This window comes from Notechis scutatus, chromosome 6, assembly GCF_049901735.1.
Source record: "Notechis scutatus isolate UNSWTSFEM ecotype Mainland chromosome 6, rNotScu1.2, whole genome shotgun sequence".
NCBI classification, from domain to species: domain Eukaryota; kingdom Metazoa; phylum Chordata; class Lepidosauria; order Squamata; family Elapidae; genus Notechis; species Notechis scutatus.
Window position 1 is genome coordinate 31,996,487 of NC_142014.1, and position 16,191 is coordinate 32,012,677.

The following is a 16,191-nucleotide window of genomic DNA, read 5'->3' on the forward strand; positions in this document are numbered from 1 at the left end:
GCTTATGGCCACAATTGAGCCCAAAATGTATGTTTCTAAGTAAGAGATTTGTTAAGTGAGTTTTGCCCCATTTTACGACTCTACTTGCCACATTTGTTAAGTGAATCGCTGCAGGTCTTAAATTAGTAATATGGATACTTAATGAATCTGGCTTCCCCTTTGACTTTGGTTGTCAGAAGGTTGCAAAACGGGATCAGGTAACAACCGTCATAAAGGTGAGTCAGGTTGCAAGCATCCGAATGTAAACCACCTGACCACGGGGGTCGTAAGTGTGAAAAACGGCCCTAAGTCACTTTTTCAGTGCTACTGTAAATTTGAATGGGCACTAAATGAACTGTTGTTAAGTCGAGGACTACCTGTATGAGGAAGTCCTTGTTATCTGTGGCAATCCTGAGTGTGATGACCCAGAGTGTACCACAACCATAAGAAAATCCAAAACGGACATAAATGTCCTTTAATGCCTCCAACTTGGCCCCACTGTTCAATAATTCTCAGTTGGAGATAAAACTTACCGGTATTCAAAAATAGTCTTCAAAAGAAAGCAATACAGTTCAAACTTAATGAGCAGATAGAGGTGAAATAAAAAACCAAAACAAACTACAATGAAGGAATTTCCACAATGGACCAGGATAAGTAATTACCAACTTCAAGGAGATAACAAGTCTGTTGGATGCCAATCAAGATAACTTCAGCCCAAAATAAAACACGCTTTGCTTCTGGCAACGCTGTGTTTTAACCGTCTCTCTTATATACTATTCTCCCCAGCTGCAACCAATGAGGGGGATCATGGCCACTTCCTCTCTCGTAAGCCAAGTTGTTTCCTTCTCCGTTACTCCCTGCGTGTTCTAGCATGGATAGGGGATGGGCCTGGATCCTCCTCTGACTGCTCAGCCAGCCTCTGCCCTTCCCCAATCTACCACAACCTTCCACTCCGTCGGCTGTTCCTCCTCTCCCTCAGAGTCCGACTCTAATAAGGGCATGACACTGAGCTTATGATCATGGGCATTAATGCCATGGCTATATGAGACTTTAAGGAATAAATATTAGCATAGTCAGCAGGTGTGTGTTTGTGTGTGTGTATAAACAAGGCCACAACTGTGGATACACAAAAAGCTTTGACAGGTCTAGCAATTGTAAAAATGCAAAACTGGCTGAAAAGGATTTCCCTTAAAAATTAATGGTAGTTTTCTCACTTAGAACATCCCAGATGTGGTGCTTATATGCATTTAGCTTACTTTATTGATCACCCACATTTTAAGTGAAAAACAACGAAGTAACAGTCCATGGAGTAGTAGCAGAATGATTAAAAAAATATCAAAAACTAAGTTTCAAGATTCTAGGATCTAAACAATCCAATGGCTGTTTGAAATTTATCTGTAACAAAGTTTTAGAGAAGTCTGTCCCAAACAACAATCCCAAAACAAAAAAAAAAATTTGGTTAATTTATGCTTTTTATATCGTGTATTTATATGGTTTTAGGGTGAGGTTGTAAACCACGCGGAGTCACTTCTTGGAGGGTTGGGCGGTGTGGGAACTAAATAAACAAATCCTCCCATTTTTGTGTATTAATGGATTTTGAAAATCCAAAGAGAGCTTATGGGAAAAATGGGCTGCTTAGACCAAATTAATTTCCGCGCCTCTTCAGATCTCAGACCCCGACTTTAAATGTGACATTTAAATTCAATGCTTACCTCTGCCGAGGAACGATGAAAAGGGCCCGGACTAATTTCCTTCGGTTAGCCTTGGTGTTCATATTCATGCAAAAATCCATGGCTGCCTGTGGGAGAAAGAGAAGGTTTGAAAATCTGAATTTAAAGCAAACTAATCATAAACCCAGTTCCTGATACGCGAGTGCTTATCATATTCCAATTATATGTTGGAGAAGAGTAGGTTCTTCCCATCAGAAAGTGATTCTGGGCTGAGACCAGCCTACAGAATCATTTTTTTTTCCAACTGTTAATAATCCAAACAAATTTTAAATGCCTTTTGTCGTGCCCCGTCACAGTCTGAATCCAAGGAGGAAGACGAACAACTGACAGGGAACAGGTGTGGCTCCGTTGGCTGTGAAGGAAACTGGGGAAGGGCAATGTCCGGCTGGGCAGAGCAGGGGAGAGGTAGAAGGGAGCAACGTGGGTTGCGTGGCTTATGGGGGAGGAACAGGCCCTGATTCCCTTCATTAGCCACATCTGGGAATGAGACTTTAAAAGAGATGCATGCTGAGTATGGCAGCTGCTGGGAGCAAACGTGAGTTTATCTTGTGTTGACTTTGCTTACCTGCGTTCCTGGCGTCTTCCCAACCGTGTTGAGTTATTGCTGTGCTTTCAAGTCTGGAATTCCTTCTCCTGCCCTGCCGGACTAATTACCTCATTTTGCCTTGATTGGACTTAATAGTTACAGTTTTTGTTGACCACATTTTGGACTTGAATCTCTGCAGTCAAAGGCTGTTCCTGGGAGAGTTTTTCTCCAGCCCAGAAGGTAACCAGGGCATTGGGGGCAAAGTTGGAGCTAATAAAGGGACTCCTCCCGATTATCTGACTGGGTTGCCTTTGTGCCATGCCCCTTTGGGTCAACACACCTTTTCTTTCTATTCATAGATCGGAAAACCCATTTAAATTCATTGTCAGAACAGCTTCCAGCAAGCTGCCAAGTTTCCTGCATTTGGGGTGAGAATGCAATACAGGAAGTCCTCGACTTACAACAGTTCATTTAGCAACTGTTGAAGGTCACAATGGCACTGAAAAAAGTGACTTACGGCCTGTTTTTCACGCTTACGACCCTTCCAGCCGCCTCTTGGTTACGTGATCAAAATTTAGAGGCTTGGCAACTGACTCGTATTTATGACAGTCACGGTGTGTCCCCTTTTTGCGACCTTCTGATCAGCAAAGCCAACGAAGCCAGATTCACTTAACAACCGTGTTACTGGTTTAACAACTGCAGTGATTCACTTAACAACTGGGGCAAGAAAATGGGGCAAAGCTTGTTTCACAAATGTCTCAGCAACCAGTATCTTGGGCGCAATTGTGGTTGTACGTCGAGGACTCAAGAAAATTGTATTCTACAGAAATAGCCATTACACATATTAGATGGGGGATTTTACCTTGTCTATGAGGTCTCTATTTACACAATTTGGGAGCTGCTGAAGAAAAGCATCTACTATAAGTTTTAGGTGTGATCCGGTACTCGTTTCTTCATCTTCTTGTTCTAAATCAAGCATTTTTAAAAAAGAGAGAGATAAGCCAAAAACAGGTAAACAAGTAAAATGTGACATTTTAAAAATATGTTCTACAAGAACTACGTAATCCCTGTAAGCAATGAATCATAGTTTTTTATTCAGCTGGGGGAGGGGAATACCAGTTAATACCTAATACAGCCTTAGAAGCAAGCGGACAAAAGCAAAATAAACAGATATAACATTAGTAAAAGAGAATGGAGAATGCAATGACTCCTAAGAAGAGACAGAGGGAAAAACACACATGTAAATGCAACTTGAAAGGAACTGATAGATGAAACCCTGGATGGGATTTTTTCTCTCTCCTAGAGGAGAGAGCATAAATATTTTAGGAATCCACTTCCATCTAGAAAGTAAAACAGACTTGCAGATTCCTTATTAAATCCCCAGTTATACGTCTTTTTCCATTCATCAGTTGATGTTGCCTCCAAGGAGAATATTTTCTCACATTTCATCAAACTCCTTGTATGGAGCCTGTCACCTCCAGGATCCTTTGCAAGGGAATTCAAACTAAGAAGTGTAAAGCACTTTGCACTTTAGAAGGGCTACATCCAATAAATAATAATAATAATAATAATATTTTTCCCTTAAAGCTGGATTCACCGTGGATACTTCCCTTGGATTTTCTCCCTTTCTCCTTGCGTGTATTTTGACTGTTTTGCGTATGATTTCTCCTACTAAATCTCTGAATCTGAAATGGGGTTGGCATACTCCTAACCACATAGACACCGGAACTGCCAGCCAGAAATGATCTGCACTCCAGCAGTTCGAGCCTGGCTCCGTGAGACAGGTTGAGCTCCTGCCGCTCGCTCCACAGCTCCCGTCTACCCAGCATGCAATACTGCGAGTAGATAAATGGGTACCACTTGGAGTGGGGCGGGGGAGAAACCTAGTTGCATTTGGGACCTTCTGAGAAGCGAAGTCAATGGGGAAGCTGAATTCATTTAACAGTTTGACTAATTTAACAAGTGCACTTGTTAAACAATCGAGGCAAGAAAGGTCACAAATGTCATTTCATAAATATCTCACTTAGCGACAGAAATTTGGGGCTCAATTGTGGGCGCAAGTTGAAGGCTACCTGTATTTGTACAGTCTACATTGACTAAACTATGGTGAAGCTATTTTCATAACTCGAGAAAGAGAGCCACTGGATTGAAGTGACTGAAGAGATGAACTCAAATTACACAACTGTAATTAAAAGGCAAGTTAAATACAGTTAGTATCACTTGTTTTCACTATCTTCTGAGTGAATTTACTCTGAGAAATTTACTGGATGAGCAACGGTTCCTGAAACTGAAGAACACTTTTTTCTACATTTTGGCTAATGTGCTAGTAGTGTGTGTTCTAATTTAGTTATGATGCTAGCTCAGAAAAATACATTCCTAAATGTACCTAAAAGTTCTTCTCGACCAGGAAACCTAAAAAGTTAAGCTCACCACTGAACTGAAATTCATCAAAACCAAAGAAACTGAATTATTTTTCCCTATCATCTATTAAGGAAATTAGTGCAAAGAACATCCATCTTAAATTATTTATCTTTGAGTTCCTAGAAAAGCTCTACTGGGTATATGCCTGCAACTTTTCGGGTTACAGATAATTTGATCTCTTCCTGGAATTTTCTACCTAGTCCCTGTCCCTTATAAGCTTATCTACTTCAAAATACTTTCTTCCTCTTAGTACCACCTCAAAACTCACTTCTTGCAGCTTGCTTTCCGTCACTATTTTCAGCTCCGGTGCTATCTGCTCCCTGTTTCTTGCCTAATTGTGTTAAAAATAGAAAAATATTTTTTTACACATTGTACTGAAGCAAACCTTTATTATGAACAACTTAATACTTAATTGCCTCTTTGCTTTTTGGTACATGTTAACTCTCCAAGACTGTCTTACTTATTATTCCAAAAGTGTACAGTGTCTATTTAGAATGCTATCTGGAGGGGCATGAAGAATGTTTATATTGGACGCCATTACAGTATTTATATTGGATGCCATTGTAAACTAGGTAAAAGAAAAAGCATATTCATAAAGTGAATGAGAAAGTAATTAACAGAATAACAGAGTTGGAAGGGACCTTAGAGGTCTTCTAGTCCAACCCCCTGCCTAGGCAGCAGTCCCTATACCATTTCAGACAAATGGCTGTCCAATCTCTTCTTGAAAACCTCCAGTGATGGACCACCCACACTCTCGAGGCAAAGAGTTCCACTGATTAATTGTTCTCACTGTCAAATCAGAATAATTGATCTCATCATGGACAAGGGGAATGTCTACACTTATTGTTCAACTTAAAACTTGTCTACCAAAGCAAATTCACTAAGCAAAAACAGACAATACTTCCCCTGTTCACACATATGACTCATCTTTCTCACAGACTCCTGTCCCATTATGGCGCCTTTAACCACACAAAGTGCTCTACAAGCCATCTCATTCATCCTAACGACCCTGTGAGGTAGGAGACAATCCATCTCATGTTCCTTTTTCAAAAGAATGGGACTGAAGCCAGATTAGAGAGCGAGTCCACATTTACAAATCCTCCCACTAGGCCGTTTGTCTTGGTTAAAAGTGTTAAAAGGGATTTGATGGAATAGGGAGCTGTGCCTAAAATGCCACATTTGCTTTCTCCAACATGCAAGTGTTAACTGTGATGCGTACAGACTTTGGAAATCTGATACTAAACCCATTGGGTGTGAGCAAGCAGTTATCAGGAAAACGTGATGTTGTTTGTTTCCTCTTATTGTTTCAATTCAAGCAAACAAATAATCATTTATTTCCCTGTTGCTTGAAATTGGTTGGAAACAATGATTGGCCATCATTCTCAATGGAAAAATAGTTTATTGTTCTATGATGCAAGCATTAAACAGGTATCCACTACCACACAAAGCAGAAGAGATGTTTGTTATTATCTAACTTTTCTTAAGAGGGTTTTTAATTATTCCCACCTACAGTAGAATTCTTAACAGAATAACACAGCTGGAAGGGATCTTAGAGGTCTTCGAGTCCAACCTCCTGTTCAAGCAGGAGATCCTATACCATTTCAGACAGATGGCTGTCCAGTCTCCTTTTAAAAGCCTCCAGTGTTGGAGCACCCACAACTCCTGAAGGCAAACTGTTTCACTGCTCAATTGTTCTCACTTGCTCCTTACTTTCTCCTTACTTCTAGGTTGCTTCCAAGGTTGTTGCTGTACTACCGACTATATATATTTAGGAATGCTGAATAGCAACTTACAGACAAAACTACTATTGATACAAAAATTCCCCCCAATGAGCTACATGATGGTAACACATCCACAAGGCTAGCCATATAAAGAGCGTGCCTACTGTTTAGATGCTATTTGTACAAATTAATAAGAACAACATACTTTTTCCACATTATTTTTACCTTGTTCGTCAAGAAGCTTTTTTGTGAGATCTTCTGCTTCCTCCCCACAATCCAGATCAAGGGTCTCATCATTAATATCCAAGTTTTCTAGATCCAGTTCTAGATCTTCTGTGCCGGATATATCTTTATTTTCCTTAGTTTCTTTTAGCTCTGTTTCAAAAAGAATTGCGAGGCATATATTACATTGCCCTTCAAATAAACATATACTGATCTCTTTTATTTTTCTGATGAAAGTATAAAGCGGACAGATGAATGAATGAACATTGTCCAACACTGTCCAACAATTTACAAAGTCTGCAAAACGATCACTATTAACCTTCTTATCACTCCTTATCGCCCATCCCCTCCCACTTGTGACTGTATGACTGTAACTTTGTCGCTTGTACCCTTACAATTTATATGGACTGTTTCCTAGTATGATTTGATTGCTTATTGTACCCTCTGACTATCATTAAGTGATGTACCTGATGATTCTTGACTCTTGACGAATATATATTTTCTTTTATGTATACAGACAGCATTTGCACCAAGACAAATCCCTTGTGTGTCCAATCACACTTAGCCAATAAAAGAATACTATTCTATGAATGAATGATTTTTTTATTGGCCAAGCATGATTAGACACACAAGGAATTTGTCTTGGTGCATATGCTCTCAGTGTACATAAAAAGAAAACATACCTTTGTAAAGAATCATAGTGAATGACAGCCATAGAGTACAAATAAGATATAGATGAAATAGTAAAACCATTTATCTGGTCCCTAATGCTTAGACATTTTCATTTTTAAAAAAGAAGTTTGAAGCACTCTTTTCCTATTCTTGCCAGAAAATAAAAAGCTCTATTTTAACATTAAAAATATAATACTATACTGGCAATGATCGCATTTACACATAGCATTAAGCTACACTGTAGTTGGTTCAAATCCATTCAAAATTATCCATACTTAGGTATATGTCCCAAACCTATTTATGGAATCTGGTATGTTTACAGTGTTTTTTATCTTGTATATTTTTAGTTGTCTTTGATTTGTTTCCACATGTCATTCAACTGGGCATCCAAGAAACAAAGTGGGAGGAAAAATGGCTAGGAAATTCACCCTCTTTTACTTTGGCTCAAAATATTCCCAGATTGGCAAAGAATTCCTGCAGCGTTTTTCAAAACTTATTTCTACAACAATTTCCATGGTTGCAAGCGGGTGCCATGACTTGCAAGAGCGATTACAATTTAGCAAGGAGCAGAAAACAAACCATGATTTCTTAGCTGAATGCAATCCAGAATTAATGTATTTATCGTCAGAGTATATTCATGAACTGGAATAGAGTTTGGTAACAAGGTCAGCCAATGAATAGGCATAGCAACTAAATCAGCCAATGAGGATAGTTTGGAAACTGAAACTAAAAGTAGCCTAGGCGTGGCTTTACGTTAAGCTCTGCAACTATGTTGAGCTCTGAGTCTGTCTATTGAAGATGAAACTAACTTGCTTGCTTGTTGAAGACTGGGGCTCTGCTCTGAACTTGCAATGTGTTTCTGTTTGAGTTTGCTCCATGTTGGAGAAATCTACAACTGGTTTGTAAAATCTACTTATGTTTATAAAAATGTTAAACGAAGCATCAGCCATCTGTGTTTATTTTTCTGACGTTGAATTATCGCTGCAAAACTCTCGATATTTATGGCTTCTTACTGTGCATTGAGCCACTGTTAACGCGTTCTACGATTCATCACTGTAGAATAATACAGCAATGGTTAATGAAGTTAGCAAATATGCACAACCTCCTAAACCAGTAAAGCCAATCTAAACCTAATCACAGCTCAGAATATAAACCTACCCCCCACTTCTCCAAGACGTAATCTCAGATTACTATACCTCTAGAGTCGTCTTTCCCGGAATCTTTGGTCTGAGAACATTTTTCATTGTCTTTAAACAGGATAGCTGGCACAAACGCTTTTAAATCAATAAGATTCTCGTAGAAGTTCCTGGCGTCTTCGTCTTCCCAGATTCCACCCTCTAAATCATATTCCCCAGGTTTGCCAGGGGTAAAAATATCAATTCCTGGACCGTGTTCTGCAATTTAAACATACAAAAGCATCATATATTTCAATGAAGTCAGAATTTCAGTTGTGAGCTCACCTCCCCTGTATTCCTACTTCAATCATCATCTTCCTTTAATGACCCCATAATCCCCTGTGGGGTGGAGTCTGGGCAACTGAATGGACCTAGCAATGTGTTTTGATGGCTGGATCCCCTTCCTGTCACCAGTGTGGAGTTTTGTTCAGCAGATACAGTCTCAGTGTGCTCAGAGAGAGAAACATCTGCCTCTACCTAGGATTGAACTCACAGCTTCCTGATTATGAGGTGAGAGCTCCACTTCTAAACCACCGCACCACTCCCATATTCTTACTTCAACACTAAAAGATATAGACTGGGAACAAAATCAGTGGGGACATTAAGAATCAGCAAGAAAGAAATTTTACACCTGCATCATTTACATACCTTCCGGCACTGGTTTGTCTTGAGGGAGATCTGGCATATTTTCATCCAGGAGATCTGCTAAAGATTGAGAATTTGCCAACAGCTTCTGATAAGACATAGCAAATTCTTCATATTGTTTATGCCGGTCTTCACTCAATTCCCCTTTAGAATGTAGAATACGCCTAGAAAAATCATGTGCAGTCCGGAAAAAAAAGCAAAATGGAAAGACTTTGACAACGTTGAATCCCAAAGTTAACTGTAAACAAGCTATCAAAAGTCCACATTTATAAAAATACCTTTAACAAGGAACAAAAAACCTAGAGGGAATTGCATAAAAATATTGACCAATAAGTATGTTTAATTATAAAATACTGAACAAGTACCAAACATATATTCACTCTTTATAGAACCGATATGGCTATAGGCCCTTTTCCATTTCTTACATCCTAAACAAACAAACTACAAGTAGTCCTCGACTTGCAACCACAATGGAGTCCAAATTTCTGTGGCTAAGCGAGACAGTTGTTAATTGAGTTGTGCCCCATTTTACGACCTTTCTTGCCACAGTTGTTACGTGAATTTTATAGCAAATCACACTATAAAAAAGATGTTAAGGCTCTGGAAAGTGTGCAGAGAAGAGCAACCAGGATGATTAGGGGACTGGAGGCTAAAACATATGATGAATGGTTGCAGGAACTGGGCTTGGCTAGTCTAGTGAATAGAAGGACCAGCAGAGACATGATAGCAGTCTTCCAATATCTGAGGGGCTGCCACAGAGAGGAAAAGTTTAAGAGCACCTGAAGGCCAGACAAGGAACAATGGATGGAAACTGAACAAGGAGAGATTCAACCTGGAAATAAGGAGAAACTTTCTGACATTGAGAACAATCAACCAATGGAACAGAAGTTGCCTTCAGAAGTTGTGGTAGCTTCAACACTGGAGGCTTTCAAGAAGAGATTGGAATGCCATTTGTCAGAAATGGTGTAGGGTCTCCCGCTTGGGCGGGGGGTTGGACTAGATGACCTACAAGGTCCCTTCCAGTTCTGATTATCTGTTATCTGACACACTCACACAAGGCCTGGGAGCTGAAGTTCACAAGTCTTAAAGTTGCCAAGTTTGGGGACCCCTGCCCTAATGTAACTTTTGGAACAAAAATTAACATAATACCCGGTCTTATTTTCAGGGAAACATGGGTACCTGTACTTCTTCCTTTTAATTGTAGGCTTAGCCCTCTAAGTCACGGCAAACCAGCATTCAAAGTTTCAGGAGCCAGAAGGACAAGGCCCCAAAACTGCATGTTGCCTGCAGGCATCAAAGGCCTTCTAGTGTTTCAGATTAATACAACAACAGATCCAGTGACAGGCAGCTGAGCTGAAAGTCAATCACTGGTTCAATGTTTGCCTCCTGGAAACTCTACGCTTTTATTTCCTTCTACCCCATCAGTGGAAAATATTCTCCCCCTTCTGCAGAACTTCTCATCAAAAGAAAACATTGCAGAGGAGGAAAAACAAGCCTTCCCTTCTCAAAGTTCAGTGCTTTCTATTCAACGTTGACAATCACAAATCACAATTTTGGGCTGAGACGTATCTGCATCAGGTAATCAATGCCCACGTTGAAATAAACCCGTGGCAACTCTTTAACAATTCTTTGTTCGGGGAATTTTTAAATATTGAAAAGCTCTATCATGCCAGTGGAATTATTCTAAAACCGATAATGGGTTTGATTTAAATCTTTTTAAAAAATTTCCAGTGTTGGAGAATTCAACAACTTCTGGAGGCTAGTCCTTCCACTGATTGTTTTCACTGTCAGGAAATTTCTAGGTTGCTTCTTTCCTTGATTAGTTTCCACCCATTGCTACTTTACTTTACTTTTTTGCTTTATTTTTTACTTTACTTTTTTACTTCACTTCATTGTCATTGCACCTCATACATCGAAATCAAATACCATCTTCAGTGCACATCATGACCATGAAAATAAACACAAACACGCATCCTTTGCACTCCACACATTGAATTGTCCTGCCTTCTGGGGCTTTGGAGAATAGCTTGACTCCCTCTTCTTTGGGGCAGCCCCTGAGAGATTGGAACACTGCGATCCTGTCTCCCCTAGTCCTTCTTTTCATTAGACTACACATACCCAATTCCTGCAACCTTTTAACTACTTTAATTAATTCATTCCTTTTGTGACTGGAAAATGCAGAACCTGAGAGTTAAAAACACTTTCTTTGACGAATTAAAAAAAGGATTCTTACCCAATCTGGTTTGTTTGTTTTTAAAACACTTCTGGCAAAGTTAACACCGAGATCACATACAAAACTTCACCTGTTTTGCCTTTCGATGTTTTGCAGTTCCCTGTGGTCTCTTTTGAGGTGTTTGGTCAGCGAGGTGAAATATTCCTTCAGCAGGTTTTGGAAAGGCTGTTGCTTCTCAGCGCCGATGATCTCGCTGGGCGGGAAGCTCAGGTTGAACTTATCCGCCGCGCTCTTCACCTTCCTGGGCACCAGGCCCGCGATGTCATCACCGCAGTGCCGGCAGAAGCTGATGACCACGGAGACGTGGGTGTGCGTCTCGCGGTCAGCGTTGATGATGCTCTTCAGTTGCTCGTAGATGAGGGAGAGGCCCTCCTTGTCGGTGAAGATCCCCACGATGGTCAGCTCGGCGATGAACCGCAGGTCGGTCCGCAGCTTGGTGATGTTGGGTGTCTTCTCTTCTTTCCTGGCCTCGAAGTGCTTCTTCCAGACCTGGAGCAGCGAGGGCGCGAAGTCGGCGTAGCGCTGGTGGAAGAGGGAGCAGAGATGCACGGCACAGTTCACGTCAGAGATCTTCAGCTTGGCCTCCACGATGGAGGCCACGGCCTCAGCGATGTACTTGCTCAGGTTGAGGCCATGGAAGTCGTGGGACAAGGAGTCCCTCTGCTGCTCAGTGATGGTCTTCAGCTTCTTCACGAAGGCCGTGTTCTTCTTCAGGCTGGAGTCCAGCCTGCTGAAGAAATTCTCTTCTGGGCGGCTCTCCGAGGCATTCTGGTTTTTGCTTCGCAGCTCCTTCCGGGCCTGGTGGCGCTCCCAGGCTTCCTGGTGCAACTGGTGGGCCTCTTCTTTCTCTCTGGAAAAAAAAAAAGCACATCAATGGGGGGGCAAGGTTATACTTTTAAGTTGGTATTCAGCCTTTTAAAAAACAAGCCCTTTCATAAAGACCGACAAGGAGACGAGGACTGGGCAAGGCATCTGTTAAAAAGAAGTTGTAATTTTACTTTATGTTTATTCATTTGTATCCCATCTTCATTACTAGGACTGGACAATAAGTTTGTTAAAAAATAGTGACTCTGCTTTATGTTTATTTATTTGTATCCCGCCTTATTTTTACAAATAAGGCAGTAAACATATTCAACACACCTTCCTCCTCCCATTTTCCCCACCACAACAACACTGTTAACCCAGCTGGCTTTCATGGCTAAGGTGGGACTGGAACTGTCTCCTGGTGATCGGCCCAAAGTCACATAATGTAGCTGCCTTTCATGTCTAAGGTAGAACTAAAACTCACCACCTCCTAGTGATTGTCCCAAGGTTACTGAGCCAGCTTTCATGGCTAAGGTGGGGCTAGAACTCCTAGTCTCCTGGCGATTGGCCCAAAGACACCCAGCCAGCTTTCATGCCCAAGGCGGAACAAGAACTCACGGTCTCCTACTTTCTAGGCTGGTGCCCTAAAACTAAAAATGGTAGGCATTATTTGAAAAAATCAACCTCTGTTTCCTTGTACGTGAAGGTTTTTCCCCCTAAATCAGAGGTCTCCAAACTTGGCAACTTTAAGACTCTGGGAGTTGAAGTCCACAAGTCTTAAAGTTGCCAAGTTTGGGGACCCCTGCCCTAAGGTGATATCTAGGGCAACATATATACTATTGTTTTAAACTCAGCCGTCTCTTTACCAAATGTTTTTACACCTGTACACATTACCTTTTCATACTGAATGGTGGAAAACACTAACGTGGAAATGGCATGTTTGAACAACAGGGGTGGACATCCTAAACATTCCTCCCAAAACACGGGCACCAGAAACAAAGAAGTTCTTACTTCAATTTGGCAGCCGCTTCTTCCTGCTGCAGCTTCATCTCTTCCTCTTGCTTCTTCTTCTCTTCCTCTTCAAGCTTTTGCTTCTCCTCCTCCTCCTTTCTCTTTTGGTCCTCCTCAGATTTTATCTTCTCGTCCTCTTTCTTCTTCCATTCCTTCTCGTCCTTTTTCCGCTTCTCCTCCTCCATTTTCTTCTTTTTATCTTCGGGTGGCTTGAGCATCTCTCTCTTCATGCCCAGCCTGATGTCCTCTTTGGGTCTGTCCCGGCTGCTCACAGGCCGCCTCTCGCCAAACTCCTTCTCTTTGTTGCTTAAGGAGGTTTCTTTTTCTTCCATGCTGGCCGACTTCTTCCGCTCAGCTGGCATTGTGTTATCCAGGAAGATCTAGAAGATTAGCAGAGTAATGAGGGTATGTGTCATTATGTCCACCAAGGATTACTCAAAGCCTTTGTTTTTCAAAACAGCATCTACCAATATATTCCCACCCTACAGGATGTCAGAGAATCCATGGAGATTCCCACTCATCCAGGTCCTGGTTGTCCGAAAGGAGCTTTTTTTTCAGGAGGCAAGTGGAATTTCTGGTTTTTTCTTTTGAAGACATTTTGCTTCTCAACCGAGAAGCTTCTTCAGCTCTGACTAGATGGTGGGGAAGGGAAAGGATTTATATTCCTTGCAGACAGCTGGTCATTTGCATCCTTTTTTAGAGGGTCTGCAATTTGGATCTCTAAAAGGATGCAAATGACCATATGTCTGCAAGGAGTATAAATCCTTCCCTTCCCTATCATTAAGTGTTGTACCTGATGATTCTTGACTCTTGACAAATGTATCTTTTCTTTTATGTACACTGAGAGCTTCTGTACCGGAGAAAAATTCCTTGTGTGTCCAATCACACTTGGCCAATAAAGAATTCTATTTCTATTTCTAATTCTATTCTATTCCTCCCCACCACCCAGTCAGAGCTGAAAAAGCTTCTTGGAGGAGAAGAGAAACGTCTTCAAATAATAACCAGAAACTCCAGTTGCCTCTTGGAGAAAAAAAAGCACCACTTCCAGGACGTGGTTATCTCAAAGGTGCTAGTCAAAAGGCAACTGGACTTTGGTTTTTTCCCCCTTAATTTTCTTGGATGAGAAACGAAACGTTTTCAAGAAAAAAAACCTAAGAAAATCCAGTTTTTTCAAAATCCAGTTTTTCAAAATCCTTTTGGAAAAGCACCTTTGGGATACGATATCAGATAGCTTTCCTGTGTCCATACACTGAATACAGGTAGTCCTAGACTTACAACAGTTCGCTTAAGGACAATTTGAAGTTACAATGGCACCGAAAAAATGTAACTTGTGACCATTGTCACACTCTGTGTCAAGATTCCAGCAATCGCTCAAATCAGGAATGTTTTATGAGTTGACAGTCTGGACCGTTGCAGCATCCCTGTGGTCACGTGATCAAAATCCAGACAGCAGGCAACTGACTCGCATCTATTTTATACCGTTATTTATACCGTTGACAGTGTCCCGGGGTCATGGGATCCCCTTTTGGGATGCTTCTGGCAAGCAATGTCAATGGGGAAGCCAGATTCCTTTAACAATCATGTTACTACCGTGTTTCTCCAACAATACGGCCTCCCCCAATAGGAAGTCCTGTGTTTTATAGCATGTTTTATAGGCATAAAATCAAATTAAGCCCCTCCCCCCAAATTAAGGCCTATATTAAACATGCGAAATGGGGGGGAATGGCGGGAGGGGCTTGACGTTAGGAAGTACTTTTGTTGCATACACAGATATGGTGCTGCCTGCATTTACTTTGGCGTTGGTGGGGCACTTCGTATCGGGAGACCTTCCGCCACTGTTGCTTTCCCTTCTCCCCGTGCTGCCGTGGCGTTTAGAGCAACGCAGCGGCGTTTGGTGCAGCCACGCGCAGCCAGCCAGGGCTCCTCCCTGGAACCGGAGCCCGGCGGAGACACTCGGCTTCAGGCGCTCCTGTCGCCGCCTTCCCTTCACCTTCGAAGGCAAAGCCAATTCTTTTAAAAATGATGCCCTACTACCGGTACGACAAAGCCTCCTCTGCCCGAGAGGGCAGCCCAACCCCACGTGGGGAGGCAAATCTCCCAGGGCCGCAGCGCAAGATCATCCCACCCCGGGAGAAGCGCCCAGCCGCCATCCCTGCCTGGCACCGGGCAGAGTGCGAAGAGCTTCGCCTGGGGCGCCCAGCACAGCTGACAGGCGGGCCCTCCTGCCTGGCGGTGGAGCTCTCACCAAGGCAGCAAGCGCCTCCCCACCAGGCCCTCCGCTCATCCCGCCAGGGCTGCGCCAGAGCCATGCAGGCTGGGCAGAGCCGGGAAAGCGAGCCACGGGTGTGCACCTGCCTGCCAAGCGAACGAGCCAGGCCGACCCGAGTTTGGCTTCCTTCCCAAGGCCCTCTAGCCTGAACCCGAAGGGGCCACCGGAAGAGGCTGCCCGAGGCAGTTATAGCGCCCACCCGTGTGCAGATAGGGAGGCGAGGCGCCGGCAACGCTGCTTCCCTGGCCGGCGGGTCTGGCGGAGAGAGCCCGAAGCCACCCTTCCTTTCCACCCCTCGACCAACCCATCCCCACGCATCTCCAAATGCGCCGGCAGCTCCAAACACTGCAGCGGCAAGAGCATCGGGCAGAGGCGCTCACTCGGCGGGGCTCAGCTGGGAGGAGGACGTGGCGCAGGCTGTCGCCTTGCCTCCCTGTCCACGGATGGGTGGGCGCTATCACTGCCTCGGGTGGCCTCTCCTGGTGGCCCTTTCGGGTTCGGGCTGGCGGGACTTGGGAAGGAAGCCAAGCTCGGGTCAACCCGGCTCTTTCGCTTGGCAGGCGGGCGTGCACCCGCGGCTTGCTTTCCTGGCGCTACCCAGCCAGCACGGCTCTGGTGCGGCTCTGGTGGGATGAGTGGAGGGCCCGGCGGGGAGGCACTCGCTGCCTTGGCGAGAGCTCTGCCGCCGGGCAGGAGGGCCCGCCTGTCAGCTGCGCTTGGCGCCCCAGGCGAAGCTCTTCACGCTCTGCCCGGTGCCAGGCAGGGATGGCGGCTGGGCACTTC

At 43.2% G+C, this 16,191-nt stretch overlaps 1 protein-coding gene across 2 annotated transcripts in view; it reads right to left on the bottom strand.

Moving 5' to 3' along the window:
* Positions 1–16,191, bottom strand: part of UPF2 (UPF2 regulator of nonsense mediated mRNA decay) — a 44,706-nt gene that overhangs the window by 23,995 nt on the left and 4,520 nt on the right. Inside the window, exons 2-9 of one of the 2 annotated variants that reach the window (XM_026667853.2) lie at positions 13,140–13,519; positions 11,395–12,174; positions 9,095–9,255; positions 8,468–8,665; positions 6,603–6,752; positions 4,925–4,987; positions 3,098–3,201; positions 1,692–1,777 (exon numbers count right to left, since the gene is read on the bottom strand). In XM_026667853.2, coding sequence (XP_026523638.1) covers positions 1,692–1,777; positions 3,098–3,201; positions 4,925–4,987; positions 6,603–6,752; positions 8,468–8,665; positions 9,095–9,255; positions 11,395–12,174; positions 13,140–13,501 — 1,904 coding nt within the window. In that variant the 5' untranslated portion in view covers positions 13,502–13,519. The remainder of the gene's footprint in view (positions 1–1,691; positions 1,778–3,097; positions 3,202–4,924; positions 4,988–6,602; positions 6,753–8,467; positions 8,666–9,094; positions 9,256–11,394; positions 12,175–13,139; positions 13,520–16,191) is intronic. The other variant, XM_087967878.1, reaches the window with a different exon arrangement.